The sequence below is a fragment of the Paramacrobiotus metropolitanus genome, unplaced genomic scaffold (genome assembly GCF_019649055.1).
Source record: "Paramacrobiotus metropolitanus isolate TYO unplaced genomic scaffold, Prichtersi_v1.0 Parri_scaffold0000022, whole genome shotgun sequence".
Taxonomy (NCBI): Eukaryota; Metazoa; Tardigrada; class Eutardigrada; order Parachela; family Macrobiotidae; genus Paramacrobiotus; species Paramacrobiotus metropolitanus.
In genome coordinates this window covers 414,418-435,905 of record NW_026570242.1, presented here as the reverse complement: position 1 = coordinate 435,905, position 21,488 = coordinate 414,418, and the positions used below count along the sequence as shown (strand labels likewise).

Genomic DNA, 21,488 nt, shown 5'->3' with positions numbered 1-21,488 from the left:
AGTACAGTATTTTTATCCTGCCGCTCTTTTTGCTGACACTGAATACTTGTTCCGGTTAACAGTAAATAATACGCTTACAGAGTAGGTATTTAGCGTCTGAAGTCGTAACGCGACCGCTTCCAAATCGCTCGCCTTGGTCAGAACCAAACTTCTGAGGCGAAGCCGAAGCTGTTTGCCAAGTTGTCACCAAAACTTTAAAAATTTTTAAAAATTCTGATATGTTTTCCCGCTCAAAATCGGATGCCCGTTTTTTGTTCAGAATTAAATTCTGCGCTTATTGAAATTAGTATCTGAGCGTTAGTTCCAGAGATGACGCCATAAACAACCCCCGAAGTGTAAACACTGGGGGTTGCTCTCCCATCGGTACACTTGGCATACCAAAAAATCAGTGAAAGACTTTCTGCGCCTGAAATTTATTTCAGTATGTAAAAAAATCTCTGTTTGTTCACTGGAAATGAAAACTAAAGGGATGAGGTGTTAATTAAACTCGGAGAAAAACGATTTTTTTCCAAAATATCCCGGTTTTTAAATATCCCACCCCCATCCGAAAACTCCTGGCAAGTTTGCTTAAACTCAGTCTTTCCAACCCAATACTGCTTAAAAGTAAACTAAGAACTCTTAGGAGCGTGATGCGCAACATAGTCTACCAAGATCGTCACTGGAAGACAACAGCGAACTATCGGCATCCGGTCTTCCAGGAAAACCGGAAAGCGAAGTGGCACTAGCGAGAAAACATTTTTCGTAGGCGCCCTGGACCACTTAAAGGTCGAATGATCTTTAAAAAAGATAAGGCACGGATGACCCTAAAAGATTTTAACGTGAGGAGGGATATCCATAGTCCCTTTGATTTATTGTCAATCCCCGACGACGGGAAGAAAAAACCAACAAAGCGATTTTTAAAAAATGTGATGTGCCCCACGGAGATGGGCTGGACTGGAGTGAGCCGCATTTATCTGCTAGACGGTATAGCAAAAATGGATGCCACATATTTCGGCAATCATATTTTGCCAAGGATGGTAAATTAGGATCATTCACACTCTGATGGGACCCGCGCAAAGGATGTACTCCTCTATGTTGACAGTGCCAAATCCCAAGGCGCCGTTGTAACCTTTCAGTGGCTGAAACAGGACCAGGCAAAATACGCTCCTGAAGACCAATGGATGTGCAATTCTGCAAACTTGTCGCCGATGGACGACGGAACCAACTCGATTTTTAAAAAAAATGTAGGTGCACGGAAGGCAACAACGGTTTATGGGTCAGATAGTATTTCGAAGCAGGTGGCCTCCGAATTTCCTGTTACAACGTGTCGAAGAACGTTTCTTTGTTGTCAAGCTCGTATTCAAACAATGCAGGATAAAAATGGTGATGACGTAATACTGTATATAAATAAAAATTCTACAGTCACTTGAAATTTTTAACAAATCATTAAAATTTTGGTGACAACTTGGCGTGGCCGACCTGTATAATCGAAATTGGTGCGCGTAGTTTCAACAGCAGCATGTTCATATGCCTTTCGTTGCTATGAGGTGGAAACTACGTAATAACCAGTCGCCACCACGTATGGGTTCACGGTTGCCTTCCGTGCACCTAAATTTTTTTTGAAAATCGAGTTGGATCGTTTTCGAAGAGAGTTCGGTGATTTAGAACGTGTCTATTCATTTTGTCCACCGTTCATTTTGTCCACCATTCATTTTGTCCACCATTCATTTCGTCCACCATCCGCTTACAACGTGTCTTACAGTTTAATTGACTGCTTGTACCACACAAAACTGTATTGAACGATTAGGCTGTATTGATCTGTTCTTCTTTCTTCTAAGAATTTTTAAGCTTAATGATGTTTTCTTATGGTTTTCTTATGCTTTCCAGCTTGTGGTTTCTTAGGTTTCTTGAGTCTGATATTCTCCTTTTCTTATGTTTCCCTACGTTTTTTTATATCTTCGCACGTCTTTTTGTTTTTTCTTAGGTTTTTTGTTTTCTTATGTTTCCTTACTGGTTGTAAGAAGCCAGTTTGACTTAAGACACTAGTGTAATTTGCAGTTGCAGTTCAGTGTGCGCTGTGGGCCGCATAAATCGAACTCGTTGACGCGACTTATCACGTCAAGGAATTCGATTTGCACTGCAATACGCTTTATAGTGTATACAAAACGTACGGTGGACAAAATGAATGGTGGACAACATGAATGGTGGACGAAACAATAGGAAGCCATTTAGAATAATCGACCAGTTGTCACTGTTATATGCTTACTTTGTTACCATGACGATTCTGATGGTTTACATTTGCTGGAGCAATGGTCCTTCTAAGGACTACGCTGTATACTTATGCAACAACAACAACCACGTAGACAAGCGATAATACATAAGCTTTGAATAGGAAGATTTTCAGTTTTAATTTTGGTTGGTGTATTGTACTTACGCATGCTGAATGATGGAAAACAATAACCGATATAATTTATTTATTATAAATAGAGAACCGCACGCTTTTCGGTATAATATTATATCCATGTGGAAGCGTTCAGTATCTGTGTAGTAAACAAAGCCATTTTGTTGATATCTACAATTATCAATGTTATAAGCCAGTTTTCGTTTCAAAATAACCTTTGTGCCGAACTTTGCTTCGGAGTGTTGGGAAAATTACATCACACAAGTTAAAGAAACGAATAGTTTCATACTTGCGTACTTCAAATTATAATAGCTGCTGATGAACTATGGTCGTTCATCTCGAAAGCTTTACTTGCTAGTTTTATCGATACTATAAGTTTGCGTTCGTTAGCATATAATAACAAAACGTCAACATATGAAGAAGCTACAAGTTGATGCGTCTTGTTTTGCTTATCGGTCTGTGTCTGCTGAATGTGCTGTTCGTCAGTTGTCAAGATCAACAATTATCGGATCCGTTCCGCAAACCATATGAACCATTTGACCCTTACTCTTATGCGACTGACGATAATCCCGACAGCTGGTTTTCGCCGGATAAAATTGGAAAATACTACAGCGGAGGTTATGGGTTCACGGTGGATTTTGTGGACGCTTATGACTCCGATTCAGAATCAAATTTTAATTTGAAAGTATTGGCAAGTCAGGATGGTAAAAGCCCGAGTAAGCGGTAATTAAAATTTCAGAACTTTCCGTAAAAATTACGAAAACATATTGTTCGAAGAAAGGATTTTGTCTATAACCAAATGCGTTTATTTGGTACTAGATTGGCGCATCGTAACGAATATGGGAAATAATAACGAATACGTCAACTGCAAAGTGGAAGATGACAAATGGTTTGCGCAAGGTCAAAACTTTTACGACGGTGACGCTGTATGCAACTGCCATATGCTCTACACCATCGAAGCAAACACTTACCCTCCAGATTCAGGTAGCATATACAGAGTACAAGTGACTATAACTGTTCAAGTTTTATTACGTTAAACTACCTCTTTGCATTTTAGTATCTCTTTTGTCTGCGTCTTTATCTAAGCAGTTGTTTAAAAAAGAAAAAGCCCAACAGATCAACTTTTCCTGTCTTAGGGGAAATGACCCGGAATCAAATATACAGCACCAAATTCGGGTACACGGACGAGAACTTTCGCTTTTTAATTTTGCGCACACCCAAATAATTTTTTTATTGTTTTATGACATTCTGTAGTCGAGTGATTTGCCCACGTTCGCTTGAAATCTGTTTGCATGCAAAAATCCGGTTGGGGAGTTATGGATGAAATAAAATTCCAAAAGGTTTAAATGAACTGAGATGTACCAAAAGTCTCATTGTTGACCGATTACTGCTCAACCGGATGTGGCGTGTACAAATCGTTTACACGCCAGTGTGTACAAATCATTTGGCTACAAAATACCACAAAAACAACGACGAAAGTTTAGGAGTGCAAGAAAGCGAAAGTTTGCGTGCAAGTACGGTATGTACACGCGTTTGGTCCTATGCAATATCCGGGGCACTTCCTTTAAACCCCAGTACGTGTCTCGGTGTCTGTACGATTTCTTCGTTCAAAAAAATGTTTGCTGAATATTTTCATATTTTTCAACAACAGTTCCTGCTATTACACATTTTAAACAACTGGTCACGTGCTCCCTTTGTTTTCTAATACTCACTCTCATGATAAGCTGCGCAACCGGATATACCGCAAAAGCGGCAGGTGTAAAATCAAATTTGGCTTCTTTGAGTTCCTTCCATTGAACACGTTACTGTAAATGTGGCTAGCAGTTTATCTCATAACATACCATGTAGGGGCTGGTGCCCGGTTGTTCAGAATGTGGAACAAAGTAAAAGCTATTGAGAAATACTGAATAACCAGAAGCGCAAATCAGGAGTGTTACAGTAACTGGAGTGTTAAGGGAAGTGGCCCGGTACATGGTACCAAATTCGTGTACATGCACGAAATCTTTCACTTTCGCGCACTCCCAAACCCTTTTTTCTCTTGTTTTATGACATTCTGTAGTCAAATGATTTGTATGCACAGGCCTGAAAACCGTTTGCGCGCGCAACATCCGGTTCGGGAGTTATGGCTGTAAGAAAATTCCCCAAAGTTTAAATGCTTTCAGGTGTACGAAAAGTCTCATTATGGACCGATCTCCTTCAAATTTTGCATGTAAATGCACATGGCCATGAAGATCGTTTTTACACCGATCCAGACTTCCATTGATGTTTTTCAAATTTTAAAATGAATTTTAAAATTTTTGAAATTCATTTTAAAATTTGAAAAACATGCTAGAACAGTGGATCGGTGTAAAAACGCTCTTCGTGGTTATGTGCATTTACGTGCAAAATCTGAAAGAGATCGGTCCATAATGAGACTTTTGGTACACCTGAATGCATTTAAACTTTTTGGAATTTTCTAACAGCCATAACTCGCGAACCGGATGTTGCGCGCGCAAACGGTTTTCAGGCCTGTGTATACAAATCATTTGACTACAGATTGTCATAAAACAAGAGAAAAAAGGGTTTGGGAGTGCGCGAAAGCGAAAGATTTCGTGCATGTACACGAATTTGGTACGATGTACCGGGCCACTTCCCTTAAGCTGCTGGCTTATACCTGAAGTATACCTGAAGTATACGTAAAATACTTACCAAACGCGATGCTCATTACTTGCAGATGTTCCAGTACCATCTGGGTTTTATTATGTCACAAAACGACAGTTCGTAGCGACTGCAGATAAAAAACAAAAAAACTTCATTTATCATGTTCGGGCATACCTTTGTGACCTTAAGTACTGCTGCGATAACCCTTCGCCAACCACTACTACGATCGATCCGCCTTCGACTATACCGATTGTTAGTTCCGAAGCGACAACAGAATACACAACCACTGCCTTGATATCAACCACGGCATCGACCTCCACTATGCCGACAACGGTGACTACCGAAGCTGTGACAACGTCAGCGCGGGCTACACCGACAACCACAACGGCGAGCACGACAACAACACCGCTAATGACAACAACCATACCGGCCACAGTACAGGTTACGACTAGAGCAACGTCATCATCGGCAACTCGGATCACGACAGGAATAAGTGGGAACATGCAAGACCAGACAATGAATGTCACAACAGTGAACCTCATGGATAATATTACTGCGGCCGAAACAATGGAAACATTGCCTGATGTAGCTGTAAAAGGCAGGGAAGTTGACGAATCCAAATCGACTACCGGGAGAACCAAAAACGCTACCCTAATGTCTAATACCACAGAAGGTAAGGCTACTCGAATACCTGATTAATTTAGCAGGCTGAATAAAAACGTTGCAGTAGGTACACTATTGGCTGGTTACTGCTGCATGTAATCCAAAAGTGCGATGCGCAAGAACCTAAGAAGAACTGGGTACTTGAAGGCATTCAGTTTCCGATAGCAATTTTAGAAACATAAACGGCCAATATGCCTATATCGCGTCCGATCACTTCGGCGGCGTTACATTTCGGCCGCATGCGTCCATTTCGGCCAACGTTCATTTCAGCCGGGGCTCAGTTCGGCCAGCACTCATTTCGGCCACAGCTTATTTCGGCATCATCACATTTAGCCATCTCCAAGTTTCAAGTTTTCCTGGTTTTTGTTGCGTTTTTAGGTTTTCTTATGTGTCTTAGGTTTTCTTAGGTTATTCTTAGTATTGGTAGGTTATCTTCTGTTCCAGGGCCTTCTTAGTTTTCTTAGGGTTTCTTAGGGTTTTGATCTTCTGGTTTAAGCCTTCGCCCTCTACCCCACCGTACGTAATTTACGCACTACGTCCCTAACATGTGCTTACAAGTAGCATTTTAGCACGCTGCGCATTGTCATGATATTGGTTTTTTTCACTTCGCGAACGCATCAAAATGTAGGGCCGGTATATTTCTTTTATAATCTAATGATGGCGTACTAGGTGTTGAATGTAAAAGTTTCGTGAAATGTTCGCCAAACACTAGCTTCTAGTTAACTACAACGCCTCAGATTTTATGATATTGGGTTGGTTTGGCTTAAGCCACGTTTACCCGGTAAATTGCCGCACTTTAGCCACGCCCCAGCCTTTAGCCACGCCCCAGCGCGTTAAACCAGAAAAACGGACCGTTTTTCTTAGTACTGTTCAATTTTTAATCTTTTCAGGATTTGATGTCAGTCGAAGGTCATTTTCTTAGGTTTGCTTGGACTTCAAATTTTCAGTTACTGTCGAAGTTAGATCGAAATTAGCGTTTTCGTGCACAAATTAAACCAAAATGAGAGTCTGCCGAAATGTACTGTGGCCGAAGTGATCGGCGGCCGAAGTGAACGGCGGCCGAAAAACTTTGGCCGAAATGAACGCGGCCGAAATGAAAACGGCCGAAGTGATAGGTAGCCAAAATATATGGGATGTGTGACAGCCTTCAAATCATTTACTGCGATCATCACAAGCGGTATAGTGGTGTTATAGCATCGGCAGTTAATTTGTGTTAGTTGTGGAGCCTACTAATTTGGCTGTTGCCTGCAGCCAAGGAAAAGCAATCAAGCAAATCATTATCTGTACGTAAAAGAAAATTTCCAAATTTTGACGTACTTGGAAAATTAATTGAAATAACCATTGGTTTCACATTCCCAACCATTAATTAGCGGGATTTGTGCTTTGTGCGACTGTAGCATCCGAAGTTCACTCAAAAATCACCGTACTTGATAAAATAGTAATTGTCTTAAAATTGTCAGCTGTGATTATGTCCTGTCATGAGCGAAACAAATTCAAGTTGCGTTGGTCCGAAAAGTGGTGAACAGAGTGAAAGATACTTTTAAGATAGCGCGGGGAAAAGTTGTGTACGGAATAAAGGCGACGGCACGGCAGTTCACCAAGTAAAAGGCGCTGCTGCAGATTGTGAGCCGACTGAAGGGTTGTGAACGGGTTGTGAACGGATTGATCACCTAAAAAAAAGAAAAATGTTAAGCAAAATACTACTATTCTACAGTACTCTAGAGTTTTGAAAACAAATTTAGCTGTTTCAAAATCTTGATAGACTTTCCAGATAGTATGTTCGGCCATAGACAGCATGTTCTACGTATTCGACCGGAGTATGCTATTCGGGATATGCGACTCCCAGAGAACGCTTTGCTTCGGCATATCACTACTCTATAAATATTCATGCAGGTACTAGAAAGTTAATACAGTTAAGCCAAACGTTGTGCGAAAATAATGCAAGACTTCCGTGCGACCAGCAGGTTATCCGGTCGGGCGACATGGAGCTGCTACAGTGCGCATTGCTGGTTTGCGTTTTCGCTCTGATGGAAGCGTATTCGCACTGATTTTTTGTATTATTATTAATTATTTTATTATTTTGAAAAATTTCACAGTAAAGCCATGCACGAACATATGGTGGTACATTATTTAGCAACTGGTACGGACCGACGGCCATATGTAATTCGTACATTCATGCAGAATACAGATATACACAGGTCACAGCATGATTTTTGCTTTCTGGAAAGAGAAATTATAAAATTTCACGGTACAGCACGACTAATAATATCTATATGTAAGCAGTAGAAGCAGTGTGTAGGTGTTAGTTAGAACTTAAAAGAAGCAGCATATGTAAGCAGTGTGTAAGGTGTTAGTAAGAACTTAAAAGTAAATTGCACGCTTGTTGACGGTGACATCGGCGTGCAAACGAATGCATATTAATTTTGTGCACGTACTATAATATTCCTGATAAGCCTTGTTTTGTTGTGACTCATACGGTGGTACTCGTTTGCTTATGTACAGCGTTTGCTTATGTTTGTCCAGTATTATTATTCTGTTGCATTGTATATTTGAAAAACTCTACCCTAGCAATGCGGATGTTGTATATTGATATAATTATTGCAGAAGGTCTATCCATGTGGGCTATCGTCGGAACTGCGGCCGGTGTTGGGGTAAGAATGCATATTAACTTTCAGTGAGTCCACAAGCACGATACTTTCGCGATATTGTAACCACAGATTTTTTTGCTTTCGTACAAATTTCCGTTAAGTTTATGTTACCGAACAATGGCACTCGAATAGTTGTACTGGCTTAACAGGTTCTGGTCTTAGTAGCAGTCGGAGCCCTATACCGCTGTGTGAAGCATCGTATGCAAAACGATGCAGAGAGCATATCCTCTGCTTCAATGAGCCAGTCGACTGTTGCAAAATCCCATGCGTTGCCGATCCGTCGTAAAGAGACCTACTACGCTAAGGTCACGGTGCGACGTTTGAGGCACGAAGCGTAATAAACACGAAAAAGGCCAAGTGGTGTCACGCTGCTCTAAACAGTGAGTTCAGCCCATGTGATTCGTAACTGGCGGTTGCTTAAGCGATAAAAACTACAGGCCAAGAACATACTTTTATGACTGTTTTGATTTTAGATTATTACTCATTACTTAACTTAACCATAGTGTCACTAACAATAGTGTTTTGTTACAGATACTTGGATTCCAAGCATTTCTTCTTGGCAATATTCCATCGTTTTGACGGCCGCTGCAATTACGCTTTTTATTGCTGGAACGATATGGATCGCAGTAACTAAGTGTTTCCTGGGAAGAGAGCAGTAGACATATGATTGGTAGTGGTGCCCGGAAAATTGAAAATTGTTGGAAATGGCAGGTTACTCGGGATGATATCGAGTAATGGGGTTCATCCGTTCGACATAGAAAATGGGCGTGCTGGAGCGCCAGATTAAGGGTTTAGTAACTGTAATTCTGTTAATTCGGGTTATTTTTGACTTTGTCTTTTTATAATAGCCTTTTATCCTGTCACAATATCGTTTCTGCGTTATCGTTTCTTCTTACAATTTTCTTGCTTTATTATTATTTTTTGTGAATTCTTAATTTTTTTATAATACTGTATTGCGGTAAATCGAATGTGCTTCCACTTTACTAGTAGAAATCTACAGTATGTATCGATAAACGAAAATTAAGTACTGTAGAAGTATGCATTTTAGCTGTTTCAGTCGAGGCTATATTTTGCCAGCGGGTTAGATGTTAATCTCTGTATCAATGGTTAGACAAGGATTACGTAACAGCGAAAGGGTGGTATACCTCTTAAAGCGCTATATAGTACTGTACTGCAGTACTCGCAACTTGCAAGGAATCAGGTACAGTAGAAAGCATTTTTTTAGACGGCATTTATCCTAACCATTTATGGCAAGCAAATATTCCGTAGCAACATCATACTAATGACTCTTGTTTAACTGCTAGAAATAATGCGAAATCACAATCAGAACCGCTCCGTTCTGCTAAAAAATCTGCATGGTGAATGGTTAATAATGTGGTACTACTCAATTGGTGTAGCGCTGAATGGCGGTATTTTCTGTCAAATAAGCGTTTTGTTGTTGGTATTGTGCAGTCAGATCTTTGTGATCAAAGGCCAAGCCACCAGCACAACGGCAAAAAGTACGACAACGGGAATAACGACAACTCGTTCGTACACGGGTCCAAATGCAACTAATCCTTGTCCAAACATGGTCTACGGTTTTAATCAACAGGATCCGGCCACAAAAGCCATAATTGGTAAAAACCGCCAATGGTACAACTGGGACTGCACTACATACATAGCCCATACTCAGCATTTGACTCTGGCACAGTTCTGCTTGTATTACGGAGAGTGGGGCTATGGAAGAGATGTTTATCCCAACGTGCCGCGTTGCTGCGATAGTTGGGAAAAAAACGGTTGCTTTCGTATGCCGCAAACTTGTCCTAGAGCTATCGGGAAGGAAACTGCACCGCGGTACGAGTCTTGGCGAACCGTGGGCTACTGGTATGGGTGCCTTTATTATCCTAATACGTATCCAAGTGCCCAAGCCTTTTGCGCGTCGAAGAAAATATTCGGTTGGGATTTAATGAATTGTTGTACTCACTGGACTAGTATTAAATGCTTTTAAATCCAAATAGATGGCTTGAAGCTCAAAAGCTTGCGCTCAGAAAGCTTTTGCGCAGAAAAACAACGCAGAATCACTTTTTTCGGTGTAAATATTGTACGACAAAGTAAGCCCATTAATAAACTGCTCTGTTGGAAAAATGCGAGTTGATAGTACCCGCGTACAAAAAAAACTGGATCGCGATGTGAAAACTATCTGTTCACTGAGCAGCATAATTTGCATGTACTGCGGCATTTACTTAGAAAAAAAAATTTGCATGTACTGCGGCATAAAAAGCAGGCAAACCAAAACCGTATTAGAAAACAATAAAAGTGTACAAATTCAGTTGAGCCATGTTTTCACAATAAAATAATTATTACGCTGCGTATTTCTGCTGGAAGCTGAATACAATCGTGAGTGAAACCTAATGGCTGTTCTCTCTGAAGGATTTTTTGTAAATAAGTATCTCATTTGCTTGATTCGTTGTATCTGTATTTCCTATCCTTTTCGCTACACTGATTCTTCCGCTTCCTGCAAGCTTGTGCTAGAAAAGCGTTGAGAGCAACCCAAAACCGATTTAGGTGGTTATTATGTACATCAGAATAATAAGGAACCATGTTCAAAAAGCATTGAACTAACACAGAAATGGTTAAAACATACTCGTACCGCAGCGAAATCGCCGGAATACAAAGGAATTGATCGAGTCTTGACTGTCTCGTTGTAAGCTCATTCATGGTTTTCTTTACGACAATATTTGCATACAATTTTGTTCAAGCGAAACAAAGACCATCAAAATAGGCTTGGAATAAACATCGTTTGTTAACGGTCATGATTAAGTTAACTTATGACATGCTTAATAAGTTAAGTGCGACTGGCTGGTACTAACGAAAGACTTGAATTCGAACAACTTTTCGTATTCAATTCGTTTTTGGTCGCCTGATTCGCGAAAAGACAGGAGAAAACAGATCTACCGCTTTCTTAAAACAGCGCATTAGTCTTGCGATAATGAAGGGAAACGCTGCCGCAGTTTTAGGCACTTTGCCGGGCAGAAGTAAAATTGCGGAAGGGAGTGATTTTGGTTGTTTTTGGAACTTGTAACCGTAGTATGTAATCATTGTTGTTAAACACGAAGGAAACCAGTTAAACATTACATTAACTTTTCGTATTGTTATTAAATAACCCAGAATTTAAAAACACGAATACATTTCCTTAAAGAGCATTCATTTCCACGATATGATCACAAAACTCAGAAGTTGTTACATGTCCGCCATCTTTATTACCTACTGAGCGACGAAACCAAGACCGACGTCAGGAGCGTTGGTGTTCAAGGTTGATAAGTTGACATTATGTGCATAAAAATTTTTAAATATACTACTGTAAACAATGCGTACCATAATACCGTTTTCTTCCATGGAAACTACCGGTGTTTTCTAGTCCAAACGAAAAACCAACATGGCAAAGAGGCAGCAGCCGATGTACTGCTGCAGAACAATATCGTTAACTCTAAAGTTATAGAATGCGTATGGTGAAATTTGGATTTGTTGAACTACTTGTTGTAATTGCTGCCCAGATCTCCATCAACGATGGACTCCCTCATAACATGGGCTTGGAGGGAACGCTGGTCGGAGATGTGTTTGCCCGCAGCGCCAAAAATCGCGAACTGCGAGCCGCGCGTATGGATGCCGATACAGCATTTCAGGACGACGACTACGAATCACAGATGGTTGTCTTAGATGATGACGACTACAGTGTGGCTAAAGAAAGCAAAAGTAAACAGGAACTCTTTGATGACTACGAAGAAGACCTTAAGAGTAGAAAGGTCATATTCGACGATGACGATTACAAGATGGACGACGATGATTACGAAGAGAAAAGCGCCAGAAAAGTCAAAACCGAATTCCAGGACGACGACTACGCCAGTGACAAAAAAGACGTGACTGAGGCGAAGAAATCGAAAAAGGAAATGGACGAGGATTACATGGCTAGCATTGCTGAAGACAAAGTTAAATTCGATGACGACGATTATGATAAAAACGAAAAAGTAGAGAAAAAGAAAGACACTAAGAAGACGGAACTGGACACGAAGAAGGCTTATGTTTCCAAATGGGATCGACGGCCCGAAGGCAGGGCATACTTTGAACAAAAGGAAGAATCGAAAGAGGAGTCGAATGAAGAATCGCTAGACGAAGAGGATGATGACGATGACGACACAGCGAAAGGCAACAAAGGCATCATGGCCAAACGAACAGCAGCTTACGACGCAAGTTGGGGATTGGACGACGACGATTACAGTGACAGCTCCAACAAAGCAGCTGATTCGGTAGGTTTGTTGTATTAGGCAATGTCTACGTCACTACGCGCACAACCTTATGGCTGTGACACGGCAGCGAGTTTCCAGCATATTACGGACATCGTCTCAGTTGTCCTGTGCTGCCGTCTGTAATTTGCGACGTGCGAACCACCTACTGAAAAGATGAGAAAACAAACAAAACCTCGTATAACGATTACTAAACACTGATTATTCTAAAACCATCTCAACGAACCAACTATTTGTTTTAGAATTACAGTTAAAAACTCGGAAGATTCACTATAATTGTATGGCTTAGCTTGAAGGCCGCTCTGGCGCCTTTGGAGTCCGTAATTTGTGTATTACACACTGCATCAGCTCGTGTGACATGCTGTTTGGGCAAAACCTCCAGTTGGTTGGCTGGTTTTGGGAAACTTTTTAAAGTGGAACGCTGTTTAAAATTAATTTTCCTTGCAGGCTGACAAACAAGATTCTGTACAAAACGACGCCGATGACTTTGAACTGGCTCATGAAACAACTTCTGACTTCCTGGAGGAAACCAACGCCGATTTCGTGGCAGAAAAGCAGATGGATGCAGAAGATGATGATGAAGATGAGAGCAAACGGCGTGATACCGAAAACGAAAATGCACAAGCAGCTGGCAAACTAAATGCGCAGTCCCGAAAGGAGAAGACCAAGCTGTCGAAGAAGAACAAGATTAAAGAGACTGTTAAGACTGAGGCCAAGTCTGCCAGAAAGAAAGATAAAGCGAAGGCAGAATTCGACGATGATTACAACGAGAACGAACAAGCGGCATCTGTAAAGAATGAGGACAGAGCATATAAACAAAAAATCAACCGAAAAACAGGGCAAGAACAGCGGCAAGCTGCCAAACTTGAGCTGGACAGAACACAAAACCCGGTGCGACTGCAGCCGTACAGGGCTGAAGCTTCCGGTCAAGAGCAAGAGAAACAGTCCAGTGGTGAAAAAAGGCAAAAAGAGCTCGACACTAGCGAGACTGCGTATCGAACGGAAATGAAATCTCGAAAACGTATGCGCCGAAACAGAGATAAAAGGGCTGCGAAACGACACAGAACCGAACATGATATCGAGGAGAACGATGAAACAGATAACAAACAGTCGGTAGCGGCTAAAACAGATTCGGCGAAGCTCTCTATGAAAGTTTCTCAGAACAAAGCTAAGCAGTCTGCCGACATGAAGATGGATGACGACGATGACGAACCAGTTGCGTCTGAAGCCGAGGTCAAGAGCCAATTTGACACAGAAGAATCCGCATCAGAAATGCAATTTCAGCCCGGTCCACCAGGCTTTCAAAGAGGAAGAGGACCACCGCCTGGAATGGGGCCGCCGCCCGGCAGGGGACCACCTCCAGGCAGGGGGCCTCCACCGGGACGCGGATTTCCAGGACAAGGGCCACCGCCAGGAATGGGTCCACCACCAGGGCGGGGACCGCCACCACGAGGACCACCGCAATTTCGTGGCCCTCCACCCAGACAGCCTGGGCCAGGAGGACCCCCGCAACGCCCTGGCCCACCAGGGCGACCACAGCCTGGCGCACCCCGTGGTCCGCCGGGAAGACCTCCGCCAGGCGGCCCCGGTCAGAGAGGGCCCCCTGGCCCGCGTGGACCGCCACCCCGAGGGCCACCACCAGGGCGTGGCGCTCCGCCTGGCGGCAGACCTCCTCCTCCCCGAGGGCCACCCCCAAGAGGACAGCCCCTAAGAGGTCCACCGCCAAGAGGTCCACCACCACCGTTAAGAGGGCCCCCGCTGCCACCAAGAGGCCCGGCTGCCCGGCCTCGAGGGCCTGGTCCAGTGCCAAGAAACATGCCTCCGCCTCCTAGAGGACCGCCGCCACCTAGGGGAATGCCCCCACCTCCAAGAGGGCCTCCTCCACCACCACCCCGTGCACCACCACCTCCAAGCGGAAGGCCGCCTCCGCCGAAAATATCCGCTCCTGTGAACAGACCGAGCCCGAAAACGCAAAACAAAATGCCACCACCAGGAAAACTCCCACCATCGGTTCTCAAGTCTCCAGCACTTCCTCCAAAGCAACCAGCAGCTCCGGCTCCTCGCGTACCCGCACGTGACATTAAAAGCTTGCCGCCTTCGGAGATCAAGAGACTAAAATCGACGCCATGGTGGGATCGTATGTTTGACGAATACCATTTGTACAGAGCCCTGGGAATACTGGAATTACCTTAGTGAAGTTCTGTTTTTAATTTTTTAAAATTGATCTGTTTTTGTCATACGCTTTTTTTGAACACATGACTATAAACTTCGTTAATATTATAATCCTAAGAAGTCAAAGATTTTATTTACGCCTTTTCGTTCATCTCCGTCCGTAAGGTAAAATAAAAGCCGACCGGTCGCCTGCTCTATTGGTTAGTTCTGCCTTTTTCGATGACCTGCACAGGAACACTGAAATACTGTAGTAAAGAAACTACAAACTGTACGAGCCAGTTCAAGTCTGGAGTCAAAATTAGAACTACAAACTACTCATATAGATCTATCTTATGCGTTAGAACTTAGAAGTACGCTAACTGGAGACTAAACAACAAAATTTTATTAATTCAGAACCATCCTTCGGTCGGACAATCAGTGACCATATTAATTAACACAGAAACCAAAGTGAACGGAATAAATAGTGTAGCATTAATACAGTAGCTGTGGCCGCCGTTTCCCGAACAAATTTACAGCTCGTTGCAGACTCTCAAACTTCTTTGTAAGTACAACATGCACCAAAACCAAAAAACCGGACAATCAGTTCTCTGCATGATCTTGTTTTCCGGTAGCATCCGAGTGGGACTGCGAATTTTCCACCTGGTGACCTGAACTTTCATTGAGACTTAGTAGAGGATTGTTGCGATTGGTTTGAGCAGAACTGAAACCAATCAAATCCTCATCCGGCTGGAACGGTGCATTGACCGACAACAGCATTTGCAGTGGCTCCTCATCGGCTTTGATTTCACTTTGTTCAATATGTAGAGGGAGGGCATCGTCGGAAGTGGTAAACGCTGCATCAGCGTTCTCTTGGTCTTGCTGCGCCGAAGACCAGCTCGTAGATTCATGGTGGGAAATGCCGACACGAACTGGAGGAATCAGTCCGTACGTAGCTGCAATTATTAATCTCAATAAGCACTTCCGTACTAATGTAAAAAGGCCTGTCTCGCCATTACAAAAATTATAAACATTGAAACACCTTGTTGAGTGACCTTACCAATATCACTGTGAATACTTGGCAAATCAGCATACACAGATATGGCACGGCTACTACTGCTAGCTAGTAGAACGTGTTCCGTGTCTTGTTTCGGATCTGCTGCTGTTCCCTCAGCAAGGTCACGACTGTAATCTTCCATTTTCTCTGGACGAATTTCAAGTAGCCCGTCGTTTCTTATCTTTTCAACAACCAGCTGCTGGTCGTCAGTTCGCGCTTTTATATTCGTGGCTCTTTCAACAGGTTGCTCACTTTTGACCGTATAAGGTCGATCTGGAATATTTTCCAGTTGGTTTGCTGCAGAATTCATGTTTATCGCGCCAAACAACGATCCGTACGGTGGAGAGTGCAAGACATCAATCCTCATTGGCCAACGCACTTCACCTTCGGAATATACTGCTGATTCTTGAAAAAGTGACGGACACGGTACCAAATCCGAGGTTCGAGTTTCAATGGCAGATTCCCCGTCACATGGGATCAAATATGCTTGATTTGTGGTAGCACTGAATTCGGTAAATCTTGTTAAATCGTGACCAGGGTCATGCTCACCCTGAATTTGAGCTACAAAACAAATGCGGTACAGTACTAATACTCACTACTCGCTTTATCATACATATTGCAGCGACAGTAATGAAACTCTCCGTAAACTTACTACCATGATGTATCCCGACGAGCACATCCGCGGGAGAGACACCTCTTTCTGTAGCCGTAACTTGTTCCACCTCATCATAAGTACTAAATGGAATTCGAGAAACGGGCTGTACTTTCACAGACTCAACTTCTAGAGGATCATGTTTAGCTTTCTTCCGGTGCTTCTTTTGCGAAGGGTGATCTAGTATCTGGGCCTTTAGAACATGGGGTGGGGGCATTTTCATTGCCGCTGCTTTTCGTTTTTTCAGCCCTCGAATAACTGCTGCCGAATCCAGTACTGCTGGTTCACCACGATGCGCATAGTGATGGCTGTCGGGTTTGCATACGGCAACGCCATGGCAATCAGTAATAATGCCGAGTTCCGAACCATACGCGATGTGCTCGTCGCTGTCAATGTCCAGCTCGTCTTTGCCGTACAGAATATCGTCCAATAGATATTGTTGATCATAAACATTCGAGCCAATCAACCAGAATGTTTTCTTGTCGTAACCTCGCACGGTCCGGCTGGATTCGACGACTTTATATTTCACGTAAACTTTTGCCACTAAGAAAATATATCTATGTAAATAGCGCTTGCCAGTATTACGTCGTTCATGCAAGTATTTATGTCAGACTTACGCTGCCGTAATTTGTCATTGAAATCTTCGGATATCAGGACGCGATACGGTTCGGATGTCCGCTCGATATTAAAGGCAATCTTCATCAGTTCTCCAAATAGAACATAATGGGCCGCAGCGTAGTCCACACATCCCGCTGCTACCGACCCCGAATGGATGCCCATTCGAATTTTCAATGCCGGTTGCGACGGTGCTCGAGAGTTGTTAGCCCAGACAAGGTAATCCAAAGCGGTCTGTGCGATGCTGTGCACGGGATCCAATTCCAAACCGAAAGGCGCACCACCTACGGCCACTACCGCCGCTCCATCTTGATACATGCGATATATCCGACCGTTCTTTTCTACTAATTCTTCAAACACGCGCTGCAGAAGATTAATAGTGTCCATTGCAATCTGTGGATCGCTTGTCGCAATGATGGCATCGTAATTTGCTAGCGAACACCGGAGTACTACGGCGTCCTCGTAGCGGTTCAAAGGAGGCCGCATATGTCCTAAAATTACACAAATTGGGCATGCTGTCTTACCCAACGTGTCCACAGTTGTTACCCAAATAAATTCTTCGCCATATGGGAAAGGGCACCAGTGTCCGGCTGTACTTGTGGAAACTTTTCGAAACCATCTCGTAACGATGTTCCATCCTCTTTGCCTTTTTTTTCAGCTTGTCGGCGAGCAGCTGACTTTCGATTACCACAAGATCCGAAATTGGTTTTCGGGGTGACACAACTAGTCGAAGTACTCTTGTGATGCTGCGGAAATGTGGCCTGTCACGCGGTGCAAAAGCCCAGCAGAAATTCATCAAGCGCGTCATGGACGTCGGCACTTCGTTTCCAGTTGACAAGCGGGGTCGTAAGTTACCACTTAATATCTTTGTTATGATTTCCGTGGGGGTGAAGTTGTATGGACCGTCTTGATATCGTTGAAATGCGGCTTCCTCACCAAAAATTTCACCCAGTATTATCCCAAAACTAAAGCAAAACCTTTGTTTAGCGTTCGGTTTGCCAAGTACTGCAACGGTTCAGTAGCACGTAAATTGTTATTGTTAAAATCAATGCTTTTCGTATCGATACGAGTGAATCAACGGTACGCTGTGTTATGGCCTATAATGCTGAATGCTGGGGAAGGTTAAGCACGGGGAAAAATGCTCACTGCTTAATTGTTACAAGTAGCAAGTAACACATAGTACGCTACCATACGCTATTTCGAACGGAACCTGTACACATCTTGTGCTTTTGTTAGCACAACAGCAGTGCCGAGCATCCCACACTGTAGCACTTCAGGGGCGGTCCAGTATAGCCACGGATAGAAAGCCGTCTGCTCAAATAAGGTCAAAGTTTGCGCCAGTCGAATTTCTTGAGGAAAATATGTTCCTTGCAAGCGGTGCAGTGTATTGTATTCCCTGAAGTGCACATACTTACACGTTTCAAACAAGTTCACGAAAAGCATTCAGTTACTAGTTTACCAATCTCCAACTTTTGCACTGAAGTTAGCTTCGATATAAATGGCGCAGCTGCGCAAATTTCCATGAAGGATTCCATTATAATGGAGAAACTCCATGCCATCGGCGATATCTCCCGCCAGAGAATACTTCATATTTAACGAAAACGTGTACTCTTTAGCAATAATAATTGACCGAAGATCTCCGTATGGACCTGGAAAAATAATGCAAATAACACTAAAGTATCACATGAAGGACACCTGTAGTAGCATTTATTCCATGGCTTAGTCTGTTGCCATTCAGCATACAAAAATTAGAGACAAAGTACCGGCCGTTTTTCACTTCGGTCAGTCCATAAAAGGTTGCGATCCTTTGGTGACCGGAGAGCTCCATAATTTCGACAAGCTTCTAAAAATCAAAAAATCTGATCAGGGTTAAGGTATCACGAAATAAGGTCTGGCTAGAGAGGACTGAGCTCACTCTTTTTACTGCTTGGCTTAGGCGATGGATATTCATACTACACGGCCGCAGCATAACTTGATAAGCTTTCCATCGTCCAAAATACATAGTATGCACATAAGACTTCGGGGTGTAATAATCGACTACCCTTCTGGATGCGACCACTCCTTTAAACCGATCCGTCAACGTATGTTGTCTGCTCACGAGGAAAATAGCTGCGCTCGGCACCTTATACACGCCATCTCGAACGCGTTGAAGGATGCTTACAAATCTGGCAAACCTCCAAATACTGTACGCCACTAAAATCAGACTTGGTATGGACAAGAGCGATAACAGAGCTTCGGTGAGGGTGTCCACTTGAGAAGCTAAATCATTTTGGATTTGATCTTTTAACAACATCCAGACGATGTTATTGGTGTTGCCGCAGCGTATGCGCTTCATCTGATTGCGTACAGCGGCGTACGCTGTTCCTGGGACGAACACCGCTCCCAGACGAGCCGCACTGGATCGCGCTTCTTCACTGCTGTAGAAAAAACGGATGAATCGTAGGAGATTAACCGCTTGGTCACAATCTGTTGGTTTGTCCATGAATTTCGAGCCGCGTCTGATCAGCATGTAATACATGTAGACAAGTGGATAGGAATCGTTGCCATTCTGGTCAATGTACATGGAGTAGTTGACCTTTTGGTACGATGAGATGTTCACGCTGCTGAAATGCCCAGTAGTCACGCTTTCTATCTGCAGGTTTCAAAAAAAAAACTGTTGAATTGCACTGACTCGAAAGTTTAGTAATTTTGGTTCCAGTGCGTACAGCCTCTTACCGAGTGCGACGACAGTCCAACATAGTATCCCGCACTGTTCCTTAGGCTTACAGTGGTGACCACCGTAGAGAGGACATCAGAGTACTGCCCAATGCACAAGCTGTATTGCACCTGTAAGCACGATCCCATTGTTTCCACCGTCGATCGGGATTCTATGATATTGGACTGTGGAAATGCATTTTTCCATCCATAACCAAACGACGAGTTCTCCCCAAGTAAATACGAACTCAGTACGAGGTTGGCGACAGATGCATACCCTGGAACAACTGAAAACCCAACATTTTTGCTAAAACCAACAAATAATTAATGTATCCAGGATTAATGGAATAGTGGTTTTGCGTACTGGGTGAATGGGGCTATAGAGTGCTAAAGTTTTGACCAATTTCGTTAAAGGTTCGTACAGATTTGTATAGGCGAGTCTCCGTTTAGCAGGGTTTCATTGGCACACCAGAATTCGTTTTCGGGAGAACACAACCTCTGGTCAGTCCAGTAAGTAATAGTTCCATTTAAGATGCCCTCCAGTTGTTCTTTAGTGAGACACAGTGGTGTAGAACTGTTAATTTGCGGAAGATAATAGGCAACGAAAACTCCGGAAGCCATTAACGGCAGATGCAGCAGCATATCGTTGTCGCCGAAAATTTGTGGTGAAATCAGATAATCCAGAAAAGAGTTTCTTTCGCCGGTAAACCGTTTGGCAAAATCATTGTTAACAGGAGTACCGTTGGAATATTGCCCGGTCAAAGCTTCTGAAGCATTTGGAATTTGTGCTAACTGCAGGTTACCCAAGTAGACACTACCATTTGTGTCCACTGCGATGTACGGTTCTCGGTACGCTGCGTATTCCATTATCCATTTGTATACTAATGGCCGCATCTCTTCTACACCATTACCAATAATCGAAACGTTTGAATTTTCATTGGATGTGACCGTCACATCGGGAGGATGGGCCAGATATGTTGGATGGGACCAAAAGGTCTCCACGGCCGACAGAGTGTCCTCGTATTCGTCGGGCGTCAGAATCATCTCTCCAGTATCAAAACTGGGCACTGGGGCAAACACAGAACGTACCATCATGATCAGTACTGCAAACGTGTAGAACGTGCACAATGGCATTCTGCTACTAACTTCGCAGACTTTTGCATATCTTTAAGAAATATGAATCCGTGAAACGTCATTAAGTCCAGTAATGAAAACGAATATTAATGATAAATGACGATTTCCGATGAACTACGCAAAATCGATGGCCTATGAATTCCAGAATACTGTTGTAGTGAATCTGGTGATTATTAGGACGCTCATTTTTGTAAAAGTGTAATTAATGCACTGGTCATTTAAATGTTCAAATCCTTGTTAAAGTTAAATTAAAACTGAAATCAAAATGTTCGGGTTTGCACCGCTATGTTATTCATTTAGAAGCATATACATGATACAAGTACTAATATAATGTACCGTATGATTAATTGTAGAATTCCCGTTATGAGCAGATGCCTCGAACGATACTGGAAGCCCATTTTTGTTACTAAGCGAAAGCACAAAAAGTATATGCTTGTAAAAATGTACTTTCTATGGCGAGGTAGGGTTCCTGGCGTGGTTGTCGCTGTCGGTTCGAGCTGTCGTTGACTTGACGTGTGACGTGTCAAATCAGCAATATTTATTTAAGCATTACAACAAACTTTCGAAACACTGAAAC

The 21,488-nt window shown here is 42.9% G+C and overlaps 3 protein-coding genes across 14 annotated transcripts; 2 read left to right on the top strand and 1 right to left on the bottom strand.

Annotated features, from left to right (window-relative positions):
* The first annotated feature begins 2,350 nt into the window (after nucleotides 1-2,350).
* LOC129586937 (hepatitis A virus cellular receptor 1-like) lies at nucleotides 2,351-10,455 on the top strand. Of its 7 annotated transcripts, none has more exons than XR_008690241.1 (6): nucleotides 2,351-3,096; nucleotides 3,200-3,364; nucleotides 5,094-5,693; nucleotides 8,288-8,334; nucleotides 8,497-8,711; nucleotides 8,863-10,455. XR_008690241.1 is itself a non-coding variant. In XM_055480470.1 (6 exons), the coding sequence occupies exons 1-5, from the start codon at nucleotides 2,814-2,816 to the stop codon at nucleotides 8,667-8,669; spliced, it is 1,284 nt and encodes a 427-aa protein (XP_055336445.1). In that variant the 5' UTR covers nucleotides 2,351-2,813; the 3' UTR covers nucleotides 8,670-8,711; nucleotides 8,863-10,455. The 7 variants fall into 7 exon arrangements, 4 of the variants coding, with proteins under 4 accessions (XP_055336445.1, XP_055336448.1, XP_055336447.1 ...); XR_008690242.1 differs by having other exon boundaries at nucleotides 8,494-8,711; XR_008690240.1 differs by having other exon boundaries at nucleotides 8,288-8,357; nucleotides 8,494-8,711.
* A 1,259-nt stretch (nucleotides 10,456-11,714) lies between these two features.
* Nucleotides 11,715-14,975, top strand: LOC129586935 (uncharacterized). Its single transcript, XM_055480469.1, has 2 exons — nucleotides 11,715-12,614; nucleotides 13,059-14,975. The coding sequence occupies exons 1-2, from the start codon at nucleotides 11,811-11,813 to the stop codon at nucleotides 14,802-14,804; spliced, it is 2,550 nt and encodes an 849-aa protein (XP_055336444.1). The 5' UTR covers nucleotides 11,715-11,810; the 3' UTR covers nucleotides 14,805-14,975.
* Nucleotides 14,976-15,184: 209 nt separating this feature from the next.
* Nucleotides 15,185-21,419, bottom strand: LOC129586934 (uncharacterized). 6 transcript variants are annotated; one of them, XM_055480468.1, is made up of 12 exons: nucleotides 21,248-21,419; nucleotides 20,200-20,844; nucleotides 19,799-20,064; nucleotides 18,999-19,715; nucleotides 18,827-18,926; nucleotides 18,543-18,732; nucleotides 18,294-18,479; nucleotides 17,630-18,048; nucleotides 17,086-17,574; nucleotides 16,469-17,011; nucleotides 15,820-16,377; nucleotides 15,185-15,715 (listed from the first exon to the last, which is right to left on the bottom strand). In XM_055480468.1, the coding sequence occupies exons 2-12, from the start codon at nucleotides 20,819-20,821 to the stop codon at nucleotides 15,363-15,365; spliced, it is 4,443 nt and encodes a 1,480-aa protein (XP_055336443.1). In that variant the 5' UTR covers nucleotides 20,822-20,844; nucleotides 21,248-21,419; the 3' UTR covers nucleotides 15,185-15,362. The 6 variants fall into 6 exon arrangements, with proteins under 6 accessions (XP_055336443.1, XP_055336442.1, XP_055336437.1 ...); XM_055480467.1 differs by lacking the exon at nucleotides 21,248-21,419 and adding an exon at nucleotides 20,924-21,235; XM_055480462.1 differs by lacking the exon at nucleotides 21,248-21,419 and having other exon boundaries at nucleotides 20,200-21,235.
* Nucleotides 21,420-21,488: the final 69 nt, after the last annotated feature.

Coding starts and splice junctions, on each gene's coding strand:
- LOC129586937 (XM_055480470.1), top strand. CDS start 2,814: ATGCGTCTTGTTTTGCTTATCGGTCTGTGTCTGCTGAATGTGCTGTTC. Junction 3,365..5,093: donor CACTTACCCTCCAGATTCAG/GTAGCATATACA, acceptor CATTACTTGCAG/ATGTTCCAGTACCATCTGGG. Junction 8,335..8,480: donor GAACTGCGGCCGGTGTTGGG/GTAAGAATGCAT, acceptor CTGGCTTAACAG/GTTCTGGTCTTAGTAGCAGT.
- LOC129586935 (XM_055480469.1), top strand. CDS start 11,811: ATGCGTATGGTGAAATTTGGATTTGTTGAACTACTTGTTGTAATTGCT. Junction 12,615..13,058: donor CCAACAAAGCAGCTGATTCG/GTAGGTTTGTTG, acceptor TTTTCCTTGCAG/GCTGACAAACAAGATTCTGT.
- LOC129586934 (XM_055480462.1), bottom strand. CDS start 20,911: ATGCCATTGTGCACGTTCTACACGTTTGCAGTACTGATCATGATGGTA. Junction 20,065..20,199: donor AGACTCGCCTATACAAATCT/GTACGAACCTTT, acceptor TTGGGTTTTCAG/TTGTTCCAGGGTATGCATCT. Junction 15,716..15,819: donor AAGTATTCACAGTGATATTG/GTAAGGTCACTC, acceptor TAATAATTGCAG/CTACGTACGGACTGATTCCT.